This window comes from Colobus angolensis, unplaced genomic scaffold (genome assembly GCF_000951035.1).
Source record: "Colobus angolensis palliatus isolate OR3802 unplaced genomic scaffold, Cang.pa_1.0 Scaffold330, whole genome shotgun sequence".
Classification (NCBI taxonomy): Eukaryota; Metazoa; Chordata; class Mammalia; order Primates; family Cercopithecidae; genus Colobus; species Colobus angolensis.
The window spans coordinates 3,543,958-3,567,013 of NW_012116600.1; the positions used below are offsets into that span (position 1 = coordinate 3,543,958).

Below are 23,056 nucleotides of genomic sequence, written 5' to 3' on the forward strand. Positions count from 1 at the left end.
TCTTTTTCGTAACAGCAGACTATAGAATATGTGAATATTTTCCTCTTTCCTTTTTCAGAAAAAAATTTAACTTTATGAAAAGTTATCTACTGAAGGCTGAAGTTTCTCTTATTCATTTTCTCCAACCTTCTGTGACTGAATCAGCAACATTCAAAATATGTATTGTTTTTTAAAACAAGTAAGATATACAACTTTCATTCATTCTCTTACTACCTACAAGCTACATTTTTAAACAAGCATGAAGGAAGAACATCTTATATCTTTTCAATAACTTGAGAATTTAATTCAATTAATACAAATTCTTTTTGTTTTTAAATTTTTTATTACAGAACTAAGCTTAAGCTTCAATAATGTAAATTATTTAATTGACATTTTAAAAGACTCTACATTTGATACTGTTAACACCTGTACATCCTCAGTCTTTAGAAAGATTTCCACATCAAAACAAGAATACTAGGTCTGTCCTCTTTTGGTTTATAATTATGCTTGACTCTAGTGTATCAAGCTGACTTGACTTTTCTTGTTACTAAATTGAATTATGAGACACAGGAATTATATGGATGAGAGTATGTTATATTCCTACTCCAAACCACTGTTTACAGTAATATGCCCTTTCACCATACTAAATATACAATAGCATGAATTTGAGAGATTTAATTGGTTCCTTAACATTTTAGAATATGTACTGTAATTATCCATGATGCTATTTTCCAACTTATACAAAGATTTTAATCTTCTCTTCCTAATTTAGCACAAAATTTTTATATATTAACTTATAATTTTATAATGTTCACAAATTAATAACGATCATAATCTAGTTCTCACCAAGTTGCTCTGAGGATTAAATGAGATAATGCATATAAAAAATGTTTCTAATTTAATTTTGTCTTGTGAGTTTTATTACAGTATTAAATGACTTAGAGTTAAAACAAAATTCTACTATGCCTGCATTGCAAAATACAACAGACCAAAAAAAAAAAAAAAGTGAAAGCAATAAAAGCTGTAATACAAATTTGACTGAATTTTGAAACTATATAACTTCCCTAACTTATCAATTGTTATCTTATTTATGTCCAGGTTGCACAATTGTGCAAATTACAGCAATGCTAAGTAGTATCTATAGTTCTACTACTTTATGCAGTATTTTTGTAATATTATTTGCTAATGAATTCAATACGTTTATCTTTAATAGAATTTATGTTTACCTTTTATACACTGAGTATGCACAATATAAAAAGTTATTTGAAAACATTCATTTATATGGCAGAGCCTATATATTTTATTGTACTATGATTTTATAATGTAGTATGAGCAACATGAAATCTTTTTTCTTTTTCTTTCTTTCTTTTTTTTTTTTTTTTGAGATGGGTTCTCCCTTTGTTGCCAAGGCTAGAGTGCAGTAGCACAATCTCAGCTCAGTGCAACCTCTGTCTCCCAGGTTCAAGCGAGTCTCGTGCCTCAGCCTCTTGTGTAGCCAGGACTATAGGTGTGTGCCACCATGCCTGGCTAATTTTTGTATTTTTAGTAGAGGTGGGGTTTTACCAGTTGGCCAGGCTGGTCTCAAACTCCTGACCTTAAGAGATCTGCCTGCCTTGGCCTCCCAAAGTGCTGGGATTACAGATGGGAGCCACCATGCTCAACCATGAAGTCTTAATATGAAATTCATTTAGGCAAAAATATTAGTTTGTTTGAGAATCAGGTTACAGCTCTCATTTTTTGGATGTATCAAACATGAAAGCATCACCTTAAAGCAGGGGTGGACAACTATCGCCTGTGGGCCAAGAATAATTTTTGGATTTTATTAAAGTGGAAGAAGAATGAAAAAGAAAAAAGGAAGAAGACAGAAGCAGCTACAGCAGTGGCAGTAGCAAAAGATACTGCATGTGGTCTGCAAAAAATTACTGATTATCTGGCCCCTTATGGAAAAAGTCTACAACCCCTTCCTTAGAGTTATCTATTCATAAAGCAGTAAATAATTAACCAGCCAGGAAATCTCTTACCTGTCCAAGTATTTGTGAAAAGGAAGTCTTAATTGTCACCTAGTTTAAAACAATTATTGAAAAAAAGGTTATTTTCCTCTAAACTCCTTTACATTTTATTAAATTGAGTACTTCTGCATATCTCTAAGCATAATAATTGATTTTCTATAATGGTAAACCTTAAAGGCACTCAAGATCTTAAAGAATCTTCTGAACCACCATGTAAATTGTATTAAGTATAGTTTTACTGTTTAGTATACTTTTCCACATATCTAATTATTTGACAGTTGAGTAAATGCTATTATGCCCCTTTACTACCTAAAATATTTGATTAAGTAGAATATCTTATTACCACATCATGCCAGTTAAGGGGAAATTTAAGTCAAAATAATATTTTAAAAAGAATTTCATCCTTAATTATCTCTACCATAAATACAACTTTTTTTATAATTAGGAAGTCTATTTGATATTAGGAGATAAATTTTTTTTAGGGAAGTTTAAAATGATTACATTTTGTGAAAATATGGACTTCTTGAAAATATACAGTATTTGTAAAAACATGGACATTTTGAGAGCATGCAGTATTTGGAGCCAAATTTTTACCACAATTTTTTCTATTGCTTTAATATTATAAATATGAATAGGCAAGTTAAAAACTACTATGGCCCTGAAAAACCCTTAACTGTTAGAAACAGGATGCAAGATATCAAAGCAATAATAAATTCCACGAAATCTAAATTAATTCATAACATAAGTTCAACTGAAACTTGGCTGGAGGAACAGATTCTATTAATTTGACAATATCAATCCTAGTTTACCCTTGAAAAGTTAGATCTAACAAAGAATCCAAACATTTAAGCTTGGTTTAAAGCAGTTGAGCAGAAACAAAATATTTCACATAAACCAGAGGCCTATGATGTCATAACCACTGAAATTAGTACTTTAACCACTTAAATCTGGAATCTAGGGGCTCTTCATTCATGACTCCATAAGTAAATAAAATGTTACTCTCAAGTCTATTTCCCTTAACACAAAGAGATGTATTTTGATTATAAAATAAACATAATAGGTATGAAATCACACATTTTAATGACTATCAGAGCTTAAAATAATTAGTGAAAAGGAAAGAAGATCCTTAAGCTAACAACCAGTAGAGCTATACACCAATAAGTATCATGTCAGTTACTGCAGTAAGCCCCTGTCAGCTGACCTCATGATGTTCTTCAATTTATAAAAGATTCTGGACTTGGGGCTTCCAAATTCAGAAGTTGAATCTACAGTCTCATTTCTTTTGCTTTATCTTCTATTACTTATTAAGATGTATACATTTTCAAATGGTCCAGTTATGGAGATGCTAAGATCGTGTTAATAGGAAAAATGAAGAATATTTAAAATATTTTAAATGCCTATTTTTTGTATGTATTGGCTTCCATACCACCATGTATCTAAAGCTTATATAAAAAGAATATTTCTAGCTTATTCTATAACTAAACCTTAAAAATTAATCAAACATACAACTTACCTCGTACCGACAGTCTGATGATGTGTACATTTTTAATAATGCCACATGGCTGTCATTTTCTGGTTGAGCAATATGGAGTTTCAGAGAAATTTCTGTGGAAGATGGAGCCCTGAAGAGATAACTTAAATTCAATTCTCAAATACAAAATGCTGGTAAAGAGCCACGGCTAAGTTAATCCTCAGCTCAATACAATCGAATAACGTAGAGGAAGCTAGGTACCAGACACATAATTGTGGATGGGCACTTTTTCAATGATATCACAGTTGTTTGAATGCTTCCTCTAGGACACAGGAGTTGGGAGAGGGTGGAAGGGGGCTCAGGTTCCAAGCAAGTAAAGTTTAAGTTCTCTATCATTTAATAAGAATACTATATATTAAATTATAAGAACAATGCTATATAAAGGATACATACATTTTACTGAGGCATTTTAATAATTCATGATTTAAATAAATAAACTAAGCAGAATATCTATGATTCAAAAACACCAAAGTTTAAAGTAAATTCTTTCAAATACTTACTGTGCAACGGTTAGTGAATCTTCATAAGACCAAGGAATATGAAGTTTATAGATACTGGTTATTTCTTCTGTTAAAACATTAAAAAAATGTATTATTAACAATATGTTACTCTAAACATTACATAAACGACTATAACACCTAACTAATTATACAATTGTCCATTTCATTTAAAAAATCAGTACAGGTTATATTACATGATAAAAAATTATGGAGAATTCCTAAATAATAATGCTTTAATTCGATTTATAATAGATATTACAGCAGATAGGCAGTACTAAGAAAGTGGAAAAATATTAAATAACTAAATCTGAATTACTACTATAAGACATAAAGATATATGGTATTTTAAAAATGTGGATATTTAAAGTGAAACAGATAAAAATGCTTTACTGTTAAGAAAGGGTCTATAGGCTAGGCGCGGTGGCTCACGCCTGTAATCCCAGCACTTTGGGAGGCTGAGGTGGGCGAATCACAAGGTCAGGAGATCGAGACCACAGTGAAACCCCGTCTCTATTAAAAAAAAATACAAAAAATTAGCTGGGCGTGGTGGCGGGCGCCTGTAGTCCCAGCTACTCAGGAGGCTGAGGAATGGCGTGAACCCGGGAGGCGGAGCTTGCAGTGAGCCGAGATTGCATCACTGCACTCCAGCCTGGGCGACACAGCGAGACTCTGCCTCAACAAAAAAAAAAAAAGAAAGGGTCTACGTTAAATCCCCTGGAAATATAAACAACTTTTCTATTATATATTTAATTTTACTTCACATAAAAATATATGGAAGAATAAGTGTTATAGAAAATCCAAGTTAACACCTACTGACTCTTCAAATGACAATATTAGTTTCTATACGTTTTTTAGAAAACATATTTACCTTTCACTGCTGAGCACTTGCTTACCACGTTGATTTTAAAAGCTTGGTATATCTAACAGAGTTTGACCACAAAAAAAAAATAAAAAGGTTACTTGTATGTTAAAGTAAACATTAAAGTAAAATCAAATCCTTCTTGTTGTAGTCAGGATTAATTACCTGTCCAAAGTTCAGAAGCTCTATATTGTAGTATAGGCCGTTTGTATTTAACATCACTTTCCTTGAAGACAATCCTGTTGAATTCAAAGTACTGTATTACTTAGAATACCAAGGAAGTTTTTAAATACGTACTGATTATTTATAGCACTAAAACAATGCCAATAATTAAAAATTTGTTTATAGGTTTTCACTTCTGCATGGAGTTAACTTCTAAAAATCTAATCCCCCAGCAATAAACTCTAGACAAAATAACTTTTATGACTTCCAATCACATCTATCTGCTTTTAAATAGTCAGGTATATAATTCCAATTTCAGAAAGGTATATACTTTCTTGGTAGATCTTTTATTTTAGAAGCTTCTTATCTTCTAATGATAAGGGTGATTCAGAATTGTCATTTCTGTATTGTTCTGGGTATTTTTATACCAAAACAAAGGGTAAGGGGAGAAATAAAAATCTTCGAGTTTTCCCAAGTAACACAGATTCTTTTCATAAATGGGATGTAAAAAAATATTTAAAGGATGGGCATACCAAAATGGCACAGGAGCTAACGTAAAAAAGTTCCCAATATTCAAAGCTAGAACAACTTAAGCAAAAAATATATATAATGATAGAATTGGATTATAGCCCAATGAATAAAATAGATATCCCTGAGTCCATAGTGACATAAATAAAAATTGAATAAATAAATAAATGGGGGAGAAGGGTCTACTTTATCTCAGGAAGAATTCCACTAAATGTAGAATACCAGAGTAATATTTGCTAAGTACTAGATGAACCAATGGATGCTAAAAATAGTGGGTTATTCTAAAGAAAAACAAGACATTTATATATTCTCAAAGCATGTCACCCCAGATATTTATTAATTACAAAAGGTTTTAAAAAGCAATAACGTTATAGTGGAGAAACCTAGCAGGCACCACCTTAACCAAGAAAGGAAAATTAACATAACTAGTAATTAGAGATATGAGTATCATGTATACTCAATATGATATAGTAGGTAATCCTCATTGCTTCTGTGGTATTTTGGCAAAAATACATAATCTCAATATAATCATAAGAAAGTATCAGACTGGGCGCCTTGGCTCATTCCTGTAATCCCAGCATTTTGGGAGGCCAAGGCAGACAGATTTCCTGAGTCCAGGAGTCTGAGACCAGCCTGGGCAACATGGTGAATCTCTGCCTCTACAAAAAATACAAAAAAGTTAGCTGAACATGGTGTCACATGCCTGTAGTCCTAGCTACTCAGGAGGCTGAGGTGGAAGGATTGCTTGAGCCAGAGGCAGAGGTTGCAGAGAGCTGAGATCATGCCATTGTACTCCAGCCTGGGTGACAGAGTGAGACCTTGTTCCCTACTCCCCCCACAAAAATGAAAGTATCAGACAATTCCAAATAAGGAACATTGTACAAAATAATTGAACAGTATTCTTCAAAGGTTTCAAAGTTGTGAAAGGCAAGGAAAGATTGAGGAACTGTCACAGATTACAGGAGACTTAGGAGTCATGACAACTAAACGCAATGTGGAAACCTGGAGAAGCAGGACATCTGTGGAAAAACTGGTGAAAAACAAATAAAGCCTGTAGTTTAATTAATAGTATTGCACCAATGCTAATTTCTTAGTTTAAAAGGTTGTATTGTGTTTATGTAGAAGGTCAACCTTAGGGAAATGTGGGTGAGGATATACAGGGACTCTTTTGTAACTTTTCTGTAAATCTAAAATTATTTCAAAATAAAATTTAAAAGAATATTTAGAGAAATCTTGAAACCTTATACAAATAACAATTTATAATTCTATATTAAAATTGTATTAAAAGGACCAATAGGATAAATTTCACATAAGAACAGACACACAGACACATATATACACACACGCAATTACCTGCAAATGTATGTGATTATGGAAGTTCACTTCTCAGAATATGACTGCTAGCCCAATGAGAAGAAAATCACTGAACCACATCATACAGTTATTCTAAGAACTATACTTGAAATAGTCAACAACATTTGATATTACAAAGCTCTGCTTTACTGCAACTCTGTTAAAAATAAAAGCAATTCTTATGCTTTCCAAAAACAAAGTACTTACCAAAGGAAAAAAGATGAGTTACAGGAAGCTGTATGGATCTTGTCTCTTTTTTAAAGAATTCACAATCTACAACAAACTGAAATACAAAACACTGATTTATTTTTAAAAAGTAAATTTATAGTAAAATATCTTTACTTGATGTTTGAGTGGAAAATAAAAGTCTATAAATCTCACCTTTGGAGAAAGTATCATCTATTACACTATAATTCTGCCTATACTTAGGTGACAAGAATTTCTCAAGGAGAGATACTATGCTGAGAAAACTTGATACACAAGGTTAACTTAAAAGATTATTAGAGGACCATTTCTAGAACAACAGATCCATAGCAGTTTTTTTTATAGTTAGCTTTAAGTGTTTGCAGAAGAAGGACAGTAAAGAATGGATCAAAGTATTAAGAGCCTAGGCTAATTCAAGATTAATTAAGGATTTAAATACTATGTCTCTTAATACTTTCATAGTCAAAAGGAAAATGTGATTTTGTTATATATCTTTTTGAAAAATCCTGTATTTATTAAAGATAGTCTAATTAGACTATAAAAGGCTTTTGGAGAAATACTGCCATTGACTGACACATGGCTAATGTTATTTGTGGAACATTATTTCAGGTTAAACAGTTATTACAGTAAGTGTAAAAAAAGGTTTGCTATGTATGAATCCAGAAAAAGAAATGCTTTTCAAAAAAGTAGAACTACAATGTGACACCCACATCATTATAATTTTTTGTAGTGACATTTCTTTTTAAATAACATTTCTATTAGCTGCATGAGAAACTCTGCTCTACTTATTTCTGGTAAAGGAAAAGTTTCATTAAAATAATCTCTACAATGCGATATTATTTTGATCTATAGAAGCTAAAGAAAAATTAATCTGATGCGTAACTGTAGCTAGCAAGTAGTTTGCAGTCTACAAAAGCGGAAAGCTACTGGGGTCTGTCCTAGGCTTTCCTAATAACTATACTTTGGATTTGTCTGAAGCAGTATTACTTTGTTTGCCTCTTGGGTAGATTTTTGATTGTTCTCAAAAGTGAAAAACAGACAGGGAAATTGCTACTAGATTATACCATACACTTGGGGGAACAAAAGAAAAAACTTTTAAGGGGTTTTGCTTTTATTTCTCCCTCCTTACTTATAAGGCAAAGAACACAGTCAGATATTTTCATTATAGAAAACAGCTGCTGAAATATTATAGAAATCATTTATTGAACAGGATTATTCATTATATTTTTTACAAAGTACTTTTGGATAAGTCTATATCAGATAGGGAAGCAGTTTTTAAAAGCAATTTAATCACTTTGAACAAGTTTAAAATAATAGAATTTTTATTATTGCTTTAAAAATTTGGCTGTGCCTTTAGTCTTGCATAATGACAAAAACCCTACCCAAGAAGGAGAAAATTCAAAGGTGTGTCTCCCAAACAGTAAGTTTCTAACAGGTTTAATCATTTTGTTTTCTGTTACAAAAAAACATGCAGATAATTCCATATTTGCATTTCTAAAAATATATTGATACAAGTTGACTAAAAAATGTTTTACACTATTTGAATATATGTCATGTTCTGATGATGAGCTATACATAGACATGCAAAAATTATGAAAGACTTAAGTTATAATTCTAGTGACACAGGGTTGTATAACAGTAGAGTCTGCAGTGTTACTTTCCAAAGAGCATTAAGATGCATTACATATTTATTAGGCTGCTAACACTGTCTATTTGCAGAAAGGCTCATTAATTTCTTGGAATAATCAGAGAGGGCCTTTTCAAGTTTGAGAAAAATATTAGATTCATTCAAAACCATCTTACCTGACAGAAAAACCCTTAAAGAGAGCTTTTAGTATTGAAGATGCTGAATTACCTCTCACTTGAGCTAAGCAAAACAGAACAATGAATCCATTATAAGGGACTTGCGAGATTTAGTCATTGAGATGACTCCCAACTACATCCCCCTTTTCCTTTCTCTATTTCTCCTAAATTTTTCTGATTATTTTGGCTACAAATCTTACCAACCTTCTCATTCAATAAACATTTTCTTGAGCATTTATGCAGTAGTCACTAAAGGTTGAGGATGCAAAGTGGAATAAAACCTATCTCTTCATTACTCTTAAAGAGTTCACAATGTGGTCATGGCAACTGAGACATAAATAAATTATAATTCAACATAATACAATTTTCAAAGAAGTTATAAACAAAGTATCATAAGAATAAGTAAAAGATTACTGGGGGACTCTGGAAAAGGGGAAAGGGGACACAGGTTGGATCCTGAAGAGTAAGTTTGCTAGGTGAAATAGGAAAAGGGGAGTCCAAAGTATCCTCTACCTCCATTTTCTTTCTTACCCACTAATTCTATCAAAATCACCATTCTTTTCTTTCTATTGCCACTTCCCCAGTACAGGCCGAGGATCCCTTATCCAAAATTCGTGGAACTAGAAGTGTCTGATTTTTTCAGATTTTGGAATATTTGCCTATATATAATGAGATATCTTGGGGATGGAACCCAAGTCTAAACACGAAATTCATTTATGTTTCATATATCTCTTATACACATAGTCTCAAGGTAATTTTTATATTTTTAATAACTTTGTGCATGAAACAAAATGACTGTTTTGACTATATCTCACCACATGAGGTCGGGGTAGAATTTTCCAATTGTGTTGTCAGGTTGGTACTCAAAATGTTCTAGATGGCGTGCCCTCGTTATTATAGCAGTGAGTATCCCCACCTGTCAAAAAGTTTTAGAGTTTGGATTTTTGGATTAAGGGTGCTCAGTCTGTACAAGCCCCTTAGGAGGTGTGTAGTCTGTTTCTAATCTATTCTACAGCATAAGGAGATTAATCTCCCCAAATAAATGATTTCTGATACCATTACTACTATAGTGAAAAATCTTATGGCTTCCTACTGACTTTTGAATTCTGTTAAGTCCTGAATCCTCCAATCAAGACTTTCACAATATGGCCATGAACTAATTTTCCAGACTTTTCCTCCACTACTATTCAAACCCATCGTGGCCATCCTTTCAAAATTATTATTTACTCATTCACTGGTTTTCAAACATACTTCATGCTTTGCTCTGTTGCTTTGTCTGAACAGTGCTGTCCCTTATAACTCCTGGCAATGATGTTACTATTGAGCATCTGGAAATGTGACTAGGACAACTAGGGAACAGAATTTTTTATTTTATATTAACTTAAATTGAAATAACCATATGTGCTAGTGATTCCTGTATTGACAGCATGGCTCTACAATGTTCATTCGTCCTATAAAAATCCTAGCTATCTGTTAAGGTTATTTTGTTTTATTTCATTTCATTTAAAAGGTGGAGTCTCATTATGTTGACTAGGCTGCAGTACAGTGGCTTTTCATAGGCATAATCATAGCATACTACAGCCTCCACCTCCTGGGTTCAAACGATTCTCCTACTTCAACTTCCCAAGTAGCTAGGACTACAGGTACTTGCCACCATGTCCACTTGAAAGCCATTTTAAATATCATCTTATTATAATGCCATTCTTTTTATGTACTTGCTATATTCTGATTTGTTATGTGTATTTGGGTAGTTCTTTTTCTACTCTTCCCTCTGCTCCAGTTACATTTCTCTCCCCCTTCCCAATAGCATGTAGCTTTTTTGCAGTGGTTCATACCTGTAATCCCAGAACTTTGGGAGGCCAAGGTGGGCAGATCACCCGAGGTCAAAAGTTCAAGACCATCCTGGCCAGCATAGCAAAACCCTACCTCTACTAAAAATACAAAAATTAGCTGGGCGTGGTAGCACACACGTGTAGTCCCAGCTATTTGAGAGGCTGACACAGGAGAGTCGCTTGAACCCAGGAGGTAGAGGTTGTAGTGAGTCAAGATTGCGCCACTGCACTCCAGCCTGGGTGACAGAGCAAGACTCTGTCTCAAAAAAACAAAACCAGGGTCATGTCTTCATTTGTGTGCCTCCTATAATTCCTTGTACATAGCGTTGTACTTAAAGGGTACCTAATAATTCATAGGTTTTACACCTATGAATTATTATTATGTGTCTAATAATTCACAGGTTTTGAAAGACTGATTGATAAACTGGAACCAGTTATCACTTGGAACAAAGAAACTTGGGTTTATTCTGTTTAGTTCAAGTTAGAGTAGATGATCCTAATAATTTAACAGTCTTAGGTGGATCATCAAACTGGCTACGGTTTTAGATAAACTCTGTGCAGAAAAACTCATTGAAAAAGAACTGTAAAATTTAGCATGTATCCCCAAAACATTCTGATAACAATCTTAACCCACTTGTTACCTTACTTCCATGAACAGATGGTACATAAACAACAAGATGAGACAAAGATGGATAGTCTTGAAGTCTTAATGTCAGAGTCTAAAATAAAAAAAAAAAAAAAGAAACTACTTTTATTTCTTAGAGATTAATGCATGTTTAAAGAAAAATAAATTACACTTATTTCTTACTCAATTAGTTATCTTAAAAAGCAGGCTTCCAATTTATGTTCAGCACTACACAAAATGCCCATGTTTACATTTCCAGGTCAATAATCCTGTTGAAAATCAAGTTCCTAATAATTACTATGTTAAATAGGGACTGCCAAAAATATTCCTTGGATCCCTTCACATAAAACAAACGACATTTAACATTAAATTTAATTATTTTCTATTATTATTTCCAAATTTGATGTCTTTCTTTTTATAATTTGGTTGTTACATATAGTATCACAGCATTGTTTCTACATTTATTTTGGTAGGATATAACAAAAAACATTCAATAGCTAATGAATGAATAAATGCTAAATATAATGAAAGTTACAATTTAATCCCAAATGATTTTGATCTAGCCCAAGTAGTAAAGAGTTGCTGGCTAATGGCATATCTGCACATCATCCCCTGGAATTTATTTAGCAAATGACAAAGACAAGTATGTCTAAATAATGCACCTCACCAAATGAGTATTTACTTCTCAAAATTAAGACCAGTCCTATAGTCCATATTTTGAGGAATGAATTGGTAGAAGACTGCTCCATTTAATGAAAAGCCAAGGCACCAAATACAGGTTTTTTTGTTTTCTTTTTTGTTTTAATTTAACTTTCATTTTAAGTTCAGGGGTAGATGTGCAAGTTTGTTACATAGGTAAACTTGTGTCATGGGGGTTTGTTGTACAGATTATTTCATCACCCAGGTACTAAGACTAGTTTACCCACTAGTTATTTTTCCTGATCCTCTTCCTCCTACTACTCTCCACCTTCCAATAGGCCCCAGTGTGTGCTGTTCCCTCTATATGTCCATGTGTTCTAACCATTCAGCTCCCACTTATAAGTGAGAAGATGCAGTATTTGGTTTTCTGTTCCTGCATTCATTTGCTAAGGATAATGGCCTCCAGCTCCATCCATGTTCCTGCAAAGAATATGATCTTGTTCTTTTTTACGGCTGCATAGTATTCCATGGTGTATATGTAATACATTTTCTTTATCCAGTCTACTATTGATGGGAATTTAGGTTGATTCCATGTCTTTGCTATTGTGAATAGCGCTGCAATGAACACACGCATACATGTGTCTTTATAATAGAATGCTTTATACTCCTTTGGGTATACACCCAGTAATGGGACTACTAGGTCGAATGGTATTTCTATTTTTAGGTCTTCAAGGAATCTCCACACTGTCTTCCACAATGGTTGAACTAATTTACACTCCCACTAACAGTGTGCAAGTGTTCCTTTTTCTCTGCAACCTCACCAGCATCAGTTATTTTTTGACTTTTTAATAATAGCCATTCTGATTGGTGTGAGATAGTATCTCACTGTGGTTTTGATTTGCATTTCTCTAATGGTCAGTGATGTTGAGCTTTTTTTCCATATAATTGTTGGCTGCATGTATGTCTTCTTTTGAAAAGTGTTGGTTCATGGCCTTTGGCTACTTTTTAATGAATTGTTTTTATCTTGTAAATTTGTTTAAGTTCCTTATAGATGCTGGATATTAGATCTTTGTCGGATGCAGAGTTTGCAAAATTTTTCTCCCATTCTGTAGGTTGCCTGTTCACTCTGTTGATAGTTTCCTTTGCTGTGAAGAAACTTTTTAGTTCAATTAGATCCCATTCGTCAATTTTTGCTTTTGTTGCAATTGCTTTTGGTATCATCATCATGAAATCTTTGCCCATTCCTATGTCCAGAATGGTATTGCCTAGGTTGTCTTCCAGGTTTTTTATATTTTTGGGTTTTACGTTTAAGTTTTTAATCCATCCTGAGCTAATTTTTGTACATGGTGTAAAGAAGAGGTCCAGTTTCAACCTTCTGTGTAAGGCTAGGCAGTTATCCCAACACCATTTATTGACTAGGGAAACCTTTCCCCATTGCTTGTTTTCGTCAGGTTTGTCAAAGGTCAGATAATTGTAGGTGTGTGACCTTATTTCTAGGTTATCTATCCTGTTCCATTGGTCTATGTGTCTGTTTTTGTACCAGTACCATGCTGTTTTGGTTACTGTAGCCCTGTAGTATAATTTGAATTCAAGTAGTGTGATGCCTCCAGCTTTGTTCTTTTTGTTTAGGATTGGCTTGGCTATACTGGGCTCTTTTCGGGTTCCAGATGAATTTTTAAATAGTTTTTTCTAGTTCTGTGAAGAATGTCAATAGTAGTTTAATAGGAACAGCACTGAATCTATAAACTGCTTTGGACAGTATGGCCATTTTAATGGTATTAATTCTTCCTATCCATGGGCATGGAATGTTTATCCATTTGTTGATGTCATCTCTGATTTATTTGAGCAGTGTTTTGTAATTCTCCTTGTAGAGATCTTTCATCTCTCTGATTAGTTGTATTCCTAGGTCTTTTATTCTTTTTTTTTGGCATTTGTGGATGGGACTGCATTCCTGATTTGGCTCTTGGCTTGACTGTTGCTGGTGTTAATAGGAATGTTAGTGATTTTTGCACATTGATTTTGTATCCTGAGACTTTGCTGAAGTTGCTTATCAGCTTAAGGAGCTTTTGGGCTGAGACGATGGAGTTTTCTAGATATAGGATCATGTCATTTGCAAACAAAGATAATTTGACTTCCTCTCTTCCTATTTGGATGCCCTTTATTTCTTTCTCTTGCCTGATTGCCCTGGCCAGGTCTTCCAGTACTATGTTGAATAGGAGTGCTGAGAGAGGGCATCCTTGTCTTGTGCTGGTTTTCAAGGGGAATGTTTCCAGCTTTTGCCCATTCAGTATGATGTTGGCTGTGGGTTTGTCATTAGATGGTTCTTAGTACTTTGAGGTATGTTCCTTCAATACCTAGTCTACTGGGAGTTTTTAACATGAATGGGTGTTGAATTTTATCAAAAGCCTTTTCTGCATCTATTGAGATAATTATGTGGCTTTTGTCTTTAGTTCTGTTTATGTGATGAATCTCCCAAATACAGTTTTAATCGAGTTTTGTTCTGGAAGTATATGTGGGGTGGGAGTAGTTATATGTTCTAACAATAAGTTTGCATTAAAACATTTCTAAAGACACTTAGCTTTCCCCAATCTTCTTCAGAAGCACCAATGTGGGCAAGGAGGACAGAGATGCTCAAGCTAAAGAACCATTAATGAGTAGCCTTCTAACAACCTGACTAGATTCATGTGGGATGTTTATCAAACATAAACTCCTGGGCTTCACCCCAACTTAGCAAAGTCCCTGTGACAGGCTCATATGTTCTAATGTAAATTAAAGACCTTAAAAGGGCCACATAAGCCACAGCTACAGGCAGCTAAGACCCACCAGACAAATGGTAGCTAATATGAAACATAAATTAATTACGAAGAACTTGGATAATCTGTGCAGCTATCCACTCTAATGTCTTTTAAGTATTTATTCTCAAGAATGGCCAAGTGTTGAATTTATACATGCTTTGATGGAGGGCTCCATCTATTTCTTAAAAGTTCAGTACACAGAAATGCCTAACAGTGATATAATTCTCATCTGACATTACTTTTATTGAGATAGCAATATGAATAAAATTTACAAAATTTCCTTGCTTTAGTCACCCCTTCAATTTCAAAGCAAAATAATTTTGTGTGCTGTTTATAAATGGCTAATACATGTTACATACAATTTTTATTTTCATTAAAATAAAAGATCTGTCCTCTTAAGCTGAGAACACATAAGACTGCACAATGCTATAATACTTGTTTTCTACTTCTCTCTTTCAGCATTTGCCATGAAAAGTAGGCAGCTGAAATAGCTTGTTCTCCTGCTATTCAGCCAGCTGTTTCTTACATTCAGAACAAACAACATAGGGACCCAGTGTTTGATACAGAGACTGATTAATATTTGGATATTTAAAATAATAATATAAAAATTTTATGATTTAAGAAATACCTTTTAAAATACAGGAGCAAAGTACATTTTATTGGGGTTTTAATAATTTATTTCTTCTTAATCTTTACATTATAGGCTGGATAGAACATCCAAATTAATCTATACAATTCATCCATGTAATAAAAAGTCACCTATACCCCTCAAGCTATTGAATAAAAAAAAAGTTGAGGAAATATTTAATAACAACTTATAAATGATTGTTCAGTAAGTATATCCTGACACTTTTGTTTGTTTTGATCCTGGTTAGGACAGTATCAGTGAGAGACCTTAAAAATGTTCGAGTCAATTTACTCTCCTACCATATTTGTTTGATAAACACAAGGTCACATGAATGAATGTGTCCAAATAAGACTGACCAAGGTGACAAAAAAAATTGCAACCATTCCAAAGTGAAGTGTGACTTGCAATTATTTCTTCTGTCACCATTCCTCTCTGTTAGCATAAGTTTCTCATTCTCTGTATAGTATAGAGTTGACTATACATACAAATAATTATAAACATTCAGGAGCAAAAATAACTAACTTAATTAGAGCTAATTGTGAAATAACTGGAAACCACCAGATGATTTCACTTACACTTCAATGAATGAGTCTAGGATTCATTATGAAACTATATTTTTAAAGCACAGATTTACTTGAAGACTGAAAACTATCAATCCTGATAAAACATTATCAGTTACAATAAATACAATTTGGAAATCAGAACAGACATTTTCATCACATTTTAGAATTATTTTGCTTTTCAACAATAGATTTTGAGACGATGCAAATAAGCCCTTTATAAAAGTACTTGCTGACCTACCGAAGTTGCTTAATCAAATCACAAACAACTATGAAATAAATCCCTGCTGTGACTTATCACCCTGGAGAGCACTAGATAAACTAGTTATTTGAGTGCTTGACCATGTATCGTATCTCTTTAAGATGTCCACTTCCCAACTGCAGGCCCTTCCTCCCAAAATGAATTCTAAGTATACTAACTCAGTTCATATTTTAAGGCAGGCCATTAAACATATCCTCAAATTGAATGTTAGAAATCCCTCCAGTTCTTTTGGTCTGAAGCTATAACATACAGAGATTCAGAGGACTGTTAACTTATAGTTTTTATCTCTGAAAGTAAAAAAAATATAAATAATACTAATGGTATGTTATTTCCTATCAAATGTATTTCTAGAGAAAATATTTTTTAAATGTAGGTTAGCAAATCTCAAGTTTATTTAATACCATGATAAGCTAATGAAAGAGAATATTCTAAAATGTATATAGACTCAAGTGTTTTTTTCAACTGAATATTAAAATTCGGAAGCCATAATTTACCTTAATTGTTGGCAGCAGTTCAGCTTTCCATGATAAATCAACCCCTTGCTGGCTTTGAAATAAATATGAAAATATAATTAAAGGACAAATATATGGAAATATTATAAATTATAAATAAGATTCAGAGGAAAAAGAAACCATCTCTACACCTAGTAGAGATGTCTAGTGAGTCTAATCCAATATACTCTGTCCGCATAGTTCCCTTAGCAACAAAAATGCTTTTCCTAGCTAATTTCAATGTTTGCAAAAATTACTAGTATATTCATTTCCTTTACTTTTCATTTTAAAAACAATATTATAATTTCATATAGCATCAAAATTAAAATAACAATGTATGAAACTATTCTAAAAGTGTGATTTACAAGTATTGCTTACGTTGAGATAAATGAACAGTGGAGGGCCATGCATTCAAAAGACTTACCACATAGAAGTGCTGTTTATGCAAGCAAAAATCCAACTATTTGTATCCTGTTGGTTAACAGCACAAAACAAAACACACTAAGTATTGTAGAAAATAATTGTACAAAACAAGCATTCATTTTCAACACTTTATTATTATATGACAGGGTGACTAGGAGCAAATGAAATATAAATAACAGTTTATTGTTCAGAAACATATCCAAGATGTTCTCAAAGTCAAATAAATCAAGGATAGGTAAAGAAAAGAAGTCGAATGTCAACATTGATAGGTAAGCAGTTATCCTGGAGCCAAGAGTATGAGAAAGACTGTACTGACAGGTGTCTCTCTCTCTCTCTCTCTTTTTTTTTTTTTTTTTTGAGATGGAGTCTTGCTGTGTTGCCCAGGCTGGAGTACAGTGGTGCGACCTTGGCTCACTGCAACCTCTTCCTCCTGGGTTCAAGCAATCTTCCTTCCACACCCCTCGAGTAGCAGAAACTACAGGTGTGTGCCACCCCGCCCAGCTAAGTTTTTTGTATTTTTTGCAGAGATGGGGTCTGACCATGTTGCCCAGGCTGGTCTCAAACTACTGAGCTCAAATGATGCACCCACCTCAGCCTCCCAAAGTGCTAGGATTACAGGTGTGAGCCACCACACCTGGCTTCCATTCCTAGTATCATAATAAATGCACGCTATTACAGCATTGTTAAACAATATCACATTTTTTAATAGTGCCCTAACATAGGAGGTACTCATTAAAAAGAAACAAAAAAATCAAAATCATTATTCTGATACAGTAAATCTAGATAACATTGTAAGTTACTCTATTATCTTAGAGAATATTTGCTATAAAAAGTACCTCAAATTTTAGTATGGAAGCCAATGGAAAACAGAATTCACTTTATAAAGTTCCTATAGAATAGCTTTGCTTCATTATATCTATTCTTTGAAGTACTAATAGAAACTTATAATTAAAGGGGTTTTGAATTCCATTCCTTCATCATGAACAGAGTAAAATGAAGGCAGAAAGACAGGGTGGGAGACCTAAACTAGAACCAAAATTACAATTTAATAGCATAGTATCTGTGATTTAAAAAAATTTGATTAATACTTTTCAATCAAAACACTGTTCCAGAAAAATTATTTTTCAACTACTTAGATTTAATAATATTTCATAGCTAGGTCTACCAGTAGAATTTGAAAAATGAACAACAGTTAGCCTCTTAAATTTACATAAAATGTCCCAATTATCTTACCAGCATAGTGCTCTGACAATAGACGTGAGTGTAGATTTTTCTATGATTTTCAAGAGGAAATGTAAAATATATCTTCTCAGATTCCTACAAAAAAAAAGGAAAACAATATAGCTATAATGAGCAGATTAATTTCATCATTCAAAAATCCAGATATAGCAAATGAGTTAATTATTCTAATTTTATCATTCTTGGTGTTGAGAACCAATTCTCTAGGAGTAGGAGGAGGAAGATACGGAAGGGCAAGAGAAAGATTAGGTATAAACTCTGTAGTCCTCAGTTTGTCCTGGAAATATCAGTGTGAATGTAATTTTTTTGGTTGTTTTAGTGGGTTTTTCTTTTGGTCTTTTAGTTAAGATTTTATGCAGTTCTTAGCTCTGGCCACTGAAAAGGCGTAGAAATGCCAACCCAATAGCCACAAGCATTTCTAGTACTAGATTATGGTTTTGAGATACCACTTCCCAAAGAAAAGGAATAATTCCTTAAAGAAATAGCTGATTCAAGGTTTGGAGCAGGAAATGTACAAAATAAGCTAAAATATCTTGTCATACTCAACAGTGGGGAAACTATTAAAGACAACTAAAGAGTATATCAAAAAGACTCAGAAACTAAACTTGAAATCGTTTCCACTGGTCAAATACGGAATGATTTTAGCATCAACAGATTGAAAGACAAATATATTTAAATGCATGAGTATATAATAATACTGGAGGAAAAAACCCACTAATAGTCACTAATAAGAGGAAGCTTGTGAGCCAACTCACCATTCTGATAATGAGTAAATATAAGGTAAGATCCAAAGATCCACACAATTATCACTCTTTTCCCATATGATTTATTCTACTTTTGATAAATTTAGTAGATGAGCAGAAGTTTTTCTCTAAGTATACAGAACTAACTAGAATACTATTCTAGTTAATAAATAATAAAATTAAACTTATTACAATTTTTGCATCCTCCTAAATCAATTAATAACTCCAGGCATTCCTCATCAACAGTGGCTAACATCACAAAGAGAGACAGAGTCTAGCAAAAACAAAAACAAAACAAAAATCTGAATATGAACAAGCAGCTAGATCCAACTACTAAATCACAGGACTACAACAGGCAAAGGAACATGCGGAATGACTACAGGAATGCAATCAGTGAAATCAAGACTGTGAAACTCCAGAGGACAAATGACTTGGTGTTTTTTTCAACAAATAAGTTTCAGGAAAAAAAAGGGAGGGTGGTGGTAAGAGAAAGTCTTCCAGATTAAAAAGGAATAAGACATTAATCAATAACAATGTATAGGCCTTGTTTGGATCCTGATATAAACAAACTCAACATCAAAGAAAACAGCAAAAAAGATAAATTTATAAAACTAATTACTGACTAGATAATCATTTAGGAATTATTATTAAATTGTGGGAAAATGGCATGCAGTTATCTTTTTTAAAGAGTTTTTAACTTTTAAAGATAAATACTAAATTATTTCTGGAAAAACATGAAAAAAATTCATTGGTGGAATACTTACATTGTAAGCTACATAGGTCCATTTGGACACTTTTACTGGAACCCACATAGATGTCCCTTAAGGTAAAGGAAATTAATTTATTTGCCTTGTTTTGTTTTTATACTACATAGTTTCTTTCTTCTTTGAATCCTGGTGAAATACTTCTCAATCACAATAAAGAAGTGGTTTTCTGAACACTGGCTATATTAAAACAGAAAATCTAGTAATATATTTTCTATATGCTCATCACCAACTAGCATTCACATCAAGTAAAGTAAAAATCTGCTTGGTGTCCTTTAACTCTAAGGCATTATCAACATAAGGAAATAAATATTTCATTTCCCAAACAAGACATATAATTAAACAGGTATAATTTGCTTTATATTTAAATAGACAAAGCAAGTTATTTTGCTTTATATTTAAAAGCAAAATTTATCAGCAAAAGATATGTTGGTAATCCAAAAGAAGAACAAAGAATAACTGATAATTGAGGAACTGAAAGGAGTCAAGAATAATATGGCACTTAGTTTATGTAACTGTTAGGAGAACAGTCATTTAACTGAAATTTTTCTATTTGTCATGTTATTTTCAAGACAAAATTTTTACCAGCAACCTCTTACACGTTGCTTCTTTTCCCCTTCCTAACCAAGAACTGCACCAGCATCATTATAGGGAAATTAATAATGTATGTGTGTATATATATATATAATAGGATCCTAAAACTTGAAGTATCACAGTTTTAAAGATTTTGCCTGCTATAAACAAATTTACCTAAAATTAATAATGAAATACTTCATTTAAAATTAAAATATGTTATTGTCACCAACCTGTTAAGTCAGAAATTATAGCTGGATTTTCCTCAAAATGTTTTGATGGGTGTCTTATAAAGTGGTGAGTCAAAACTGACAGTTTCTTCTTGGAATTTTGAGTTATCTAGAAAGAACATTGATACATTCTGTATTACTTTGTATCTATCGTAATAGCTCGATGAAACATTGCTTCAGTAATAATGACAACAGCCAATATTTATTACTCTGAGGCACTGTTCTGAGCACGGTACATGAACTTACTCAATTATCACAAAAACTTTAAGAGATAATGATTTTATCTGCATTTTAAATGTGAAGAAACTAAAGCATAGAGAAATTAAGAAACTTGCCCAAGGTCACACAGCTATTAAGTCTGGGCTGGGATTCACACCCAGGCATTCTGGCTCTAGAGTCCATGCTTTCATTATTATGCAATAGTGCCTCTCAAGTAACATTTAAGAATAAAACATTATAAAAATGTATAGAACCAGAAGACAATTTTAGAGATTCTCTAGTTTGTGATTCCAACATACCAGTTTCCAAATTCAGACTACTGCCAATACCATAACAAAGAATCCACTGGTCACTAGAGAAAATAAATATTGTCAACTTTCCTACCAGAGAAATTACTCTTTTATTCTATCCTTCTACTTGTTTTTTAAATATCCTGGCACAATAAAAAGTTGGCAACTGTAAAAAAGTTGTCATCCCTTTTAAAAAAAGTGTACTGGGATATAAAATCCATTTGGTATTGACCATTATTCAACTCTCTAGTTTAATAATTAAGGCCCTGACAGGTAAGTGACTTTCTCAACAACAGAGTGAGAATGGCAAAGAAGTAACAGTGAGGATCCAGGTCTACTAAACCTTTCCAGTCCTTTTGGAAGTTACCCAGCATTTGCTTGAACATTTTAATTCGCTACTTTGTAAGACCGTGCATTCCAATTTTAACAACTCTTACCAGGAGAATGCTTTATTTACAGCAAATACCTGATTCCTTATTACACTGCTATCTTAGATTGGGAGACAGTCCTTCAAAACTTAGAAGCTTGCTATGTTCTCCATTCAAATAAAACATTTCTTCTGCAGATAAAACAACTTCAAACATATCAACCGTTTTTCACAGAACTCTTTTAGTCCCTTCACCATCCTGATTGCCTCCCCTGGATAAACTCAAGTTTGTTGATGTCCCCCTCAAAATATGATGCATGAAATAGAATACAGTTCTCTAGATATGGTATAAGTAGAGTGGAGGACAGTGGAGAACTTTTATATTAATTGATGCAAACTCTCTACCTCAAATAACTCAGTCTTATACTAAACTTGTTTGATTTTCTTAAGTGGCCACATCTGTTTGTAATCAATTAAATGTTACAGCCTGTCTATCAAAACTTTAGGCTGGGTGCAGTGGCTCACATCTATAATTCCAGCACTTTGGGAGGCCAAGGCAGGTGGATCACAAGGTCATGAGATTGAGACCATCCTGGCTAACATGTAGAAACCTCATCTCTACTAAAAGTACAAAAAATTAGCTGGGCGTGGTGGTGGGTACCTGTAGTCTCAGCTATCAGGAGGCTGAGGCAGGAGAATGGCGTGAACCCAGGAGGTGGAGCTTGCAGTGAGCCAAGATTGCGCCACTGCACTGCAGCCTGGGCGACATAGCAAGACTCCGTCTCAAAAAACAAAAACAAAAACAAAAAAACTTTAATTAAGACTGGATTCCACCATCCTCACTCACTCTCAAGGCAATCCATCTACTCACAAGTTTTTAGCTATGACTTTTATGCTAATAACCACTAGAAATTACTCTGATTCCTGCCTTATCACCATGCTTAGGACTAATTATTCTTTGCATTTTAATTTCCCTGAATATATATGTTCTGCTTTTCTCCTGGACTATATGCTTCCTGAGGGTTAGATATCATACTTTAAGTTTTTATTTTCTACTATTTAGTCCAATTACACATAGTGAGTTTTTAAAACAAAACTGTTTCATAAACAGTATTTTTGATTCTTAGCAATATAGTTATCAAAAATTTCTCATTTTCCCCTTAAAATGCATAACATATTTATACATTCAGAATTATAATTTATTACATACTAGTACTATAGTTCTTTTCTCATCTTATGAGTTAATGGAAAAATATGATTTTATTTATTGAAATTAGTTTTATGTCCAGTTTTTTTAGGAATATACCTGTCTGAGGTATCCTGTTCTTCACTAGACGGAACAAGGTTTTTCCTAAGTTTACCAAATGTCAGTTCAAGTACAAACTGGTCTAGCAACTTTAATTGATTCTATTATTGTTTTTTTTTTTTTTTTTTTTTTTTAGAGATGA

The 23,056-nt window shown here is 33.1% G+C and overlaps 1 protein-coding gene across 1 annotated transcript in view; it reads right to left on the reverse strand.

The window, feature by feature from the left end:
• The window catches only part of PGAP1 (post-GPI attachment to proteins 1), a 76,718-nt gene that overhangs the window by 27,582 nt on the left and 26,080 nt on the right, over positions 1 to 23,056 (reverse strand). The window contains exons 8-19 of the mRNA XM_011952070.1: positions 20,736 to 20,841; positions 19,930 to 19,985; positions 18,417 to 18,500; positions 17,185 to 17,231; positions 16,764 to 16,815; positions 11,402 to 11,479; positions 7,129 to 7,204; positions 5,044 to 5,117; positions 4,888 to 4,939; positions 4,020 to 4,086; positions 3,502 to 3,610; positions 2,001 to 2,039 (exon numbers count right to left, since the gene is read on the reverse strand). Coding sequence (XP_011807460.1) covers positions 2,001 to 2,039; positions 3,502 to 3,610; positions 4,020 to 4,086; positions 4,888 to 4,939; positions 5,044 to 5,117; positions 7,129 to 7,204; positions 11,402 to 11,479; positions 16,764 to 16,815; positions 17,185 to 17,231; positions 18,417 to 18,500; positions 19,930 to 19,985; positions 20,736 to 20,841 — 840 coding nt within the window. The remainder of the gene's footprint in view (positions 1 to 2,000; positions 2,040 to 3,501; positions 3,611 to 4,019; positions 4,087 to 4,887; positions 4,940 to 5,043; positions 5,118 to 7,128; positions 7,205 to 11,401; positions 11,480 to 16,763; positions 16,816 to 17,184; positions 17,232 to 18,416; positions 18,501 to 19,929; positions 19,986 to 20,735; positions 20,842 to 23,056) is intronic.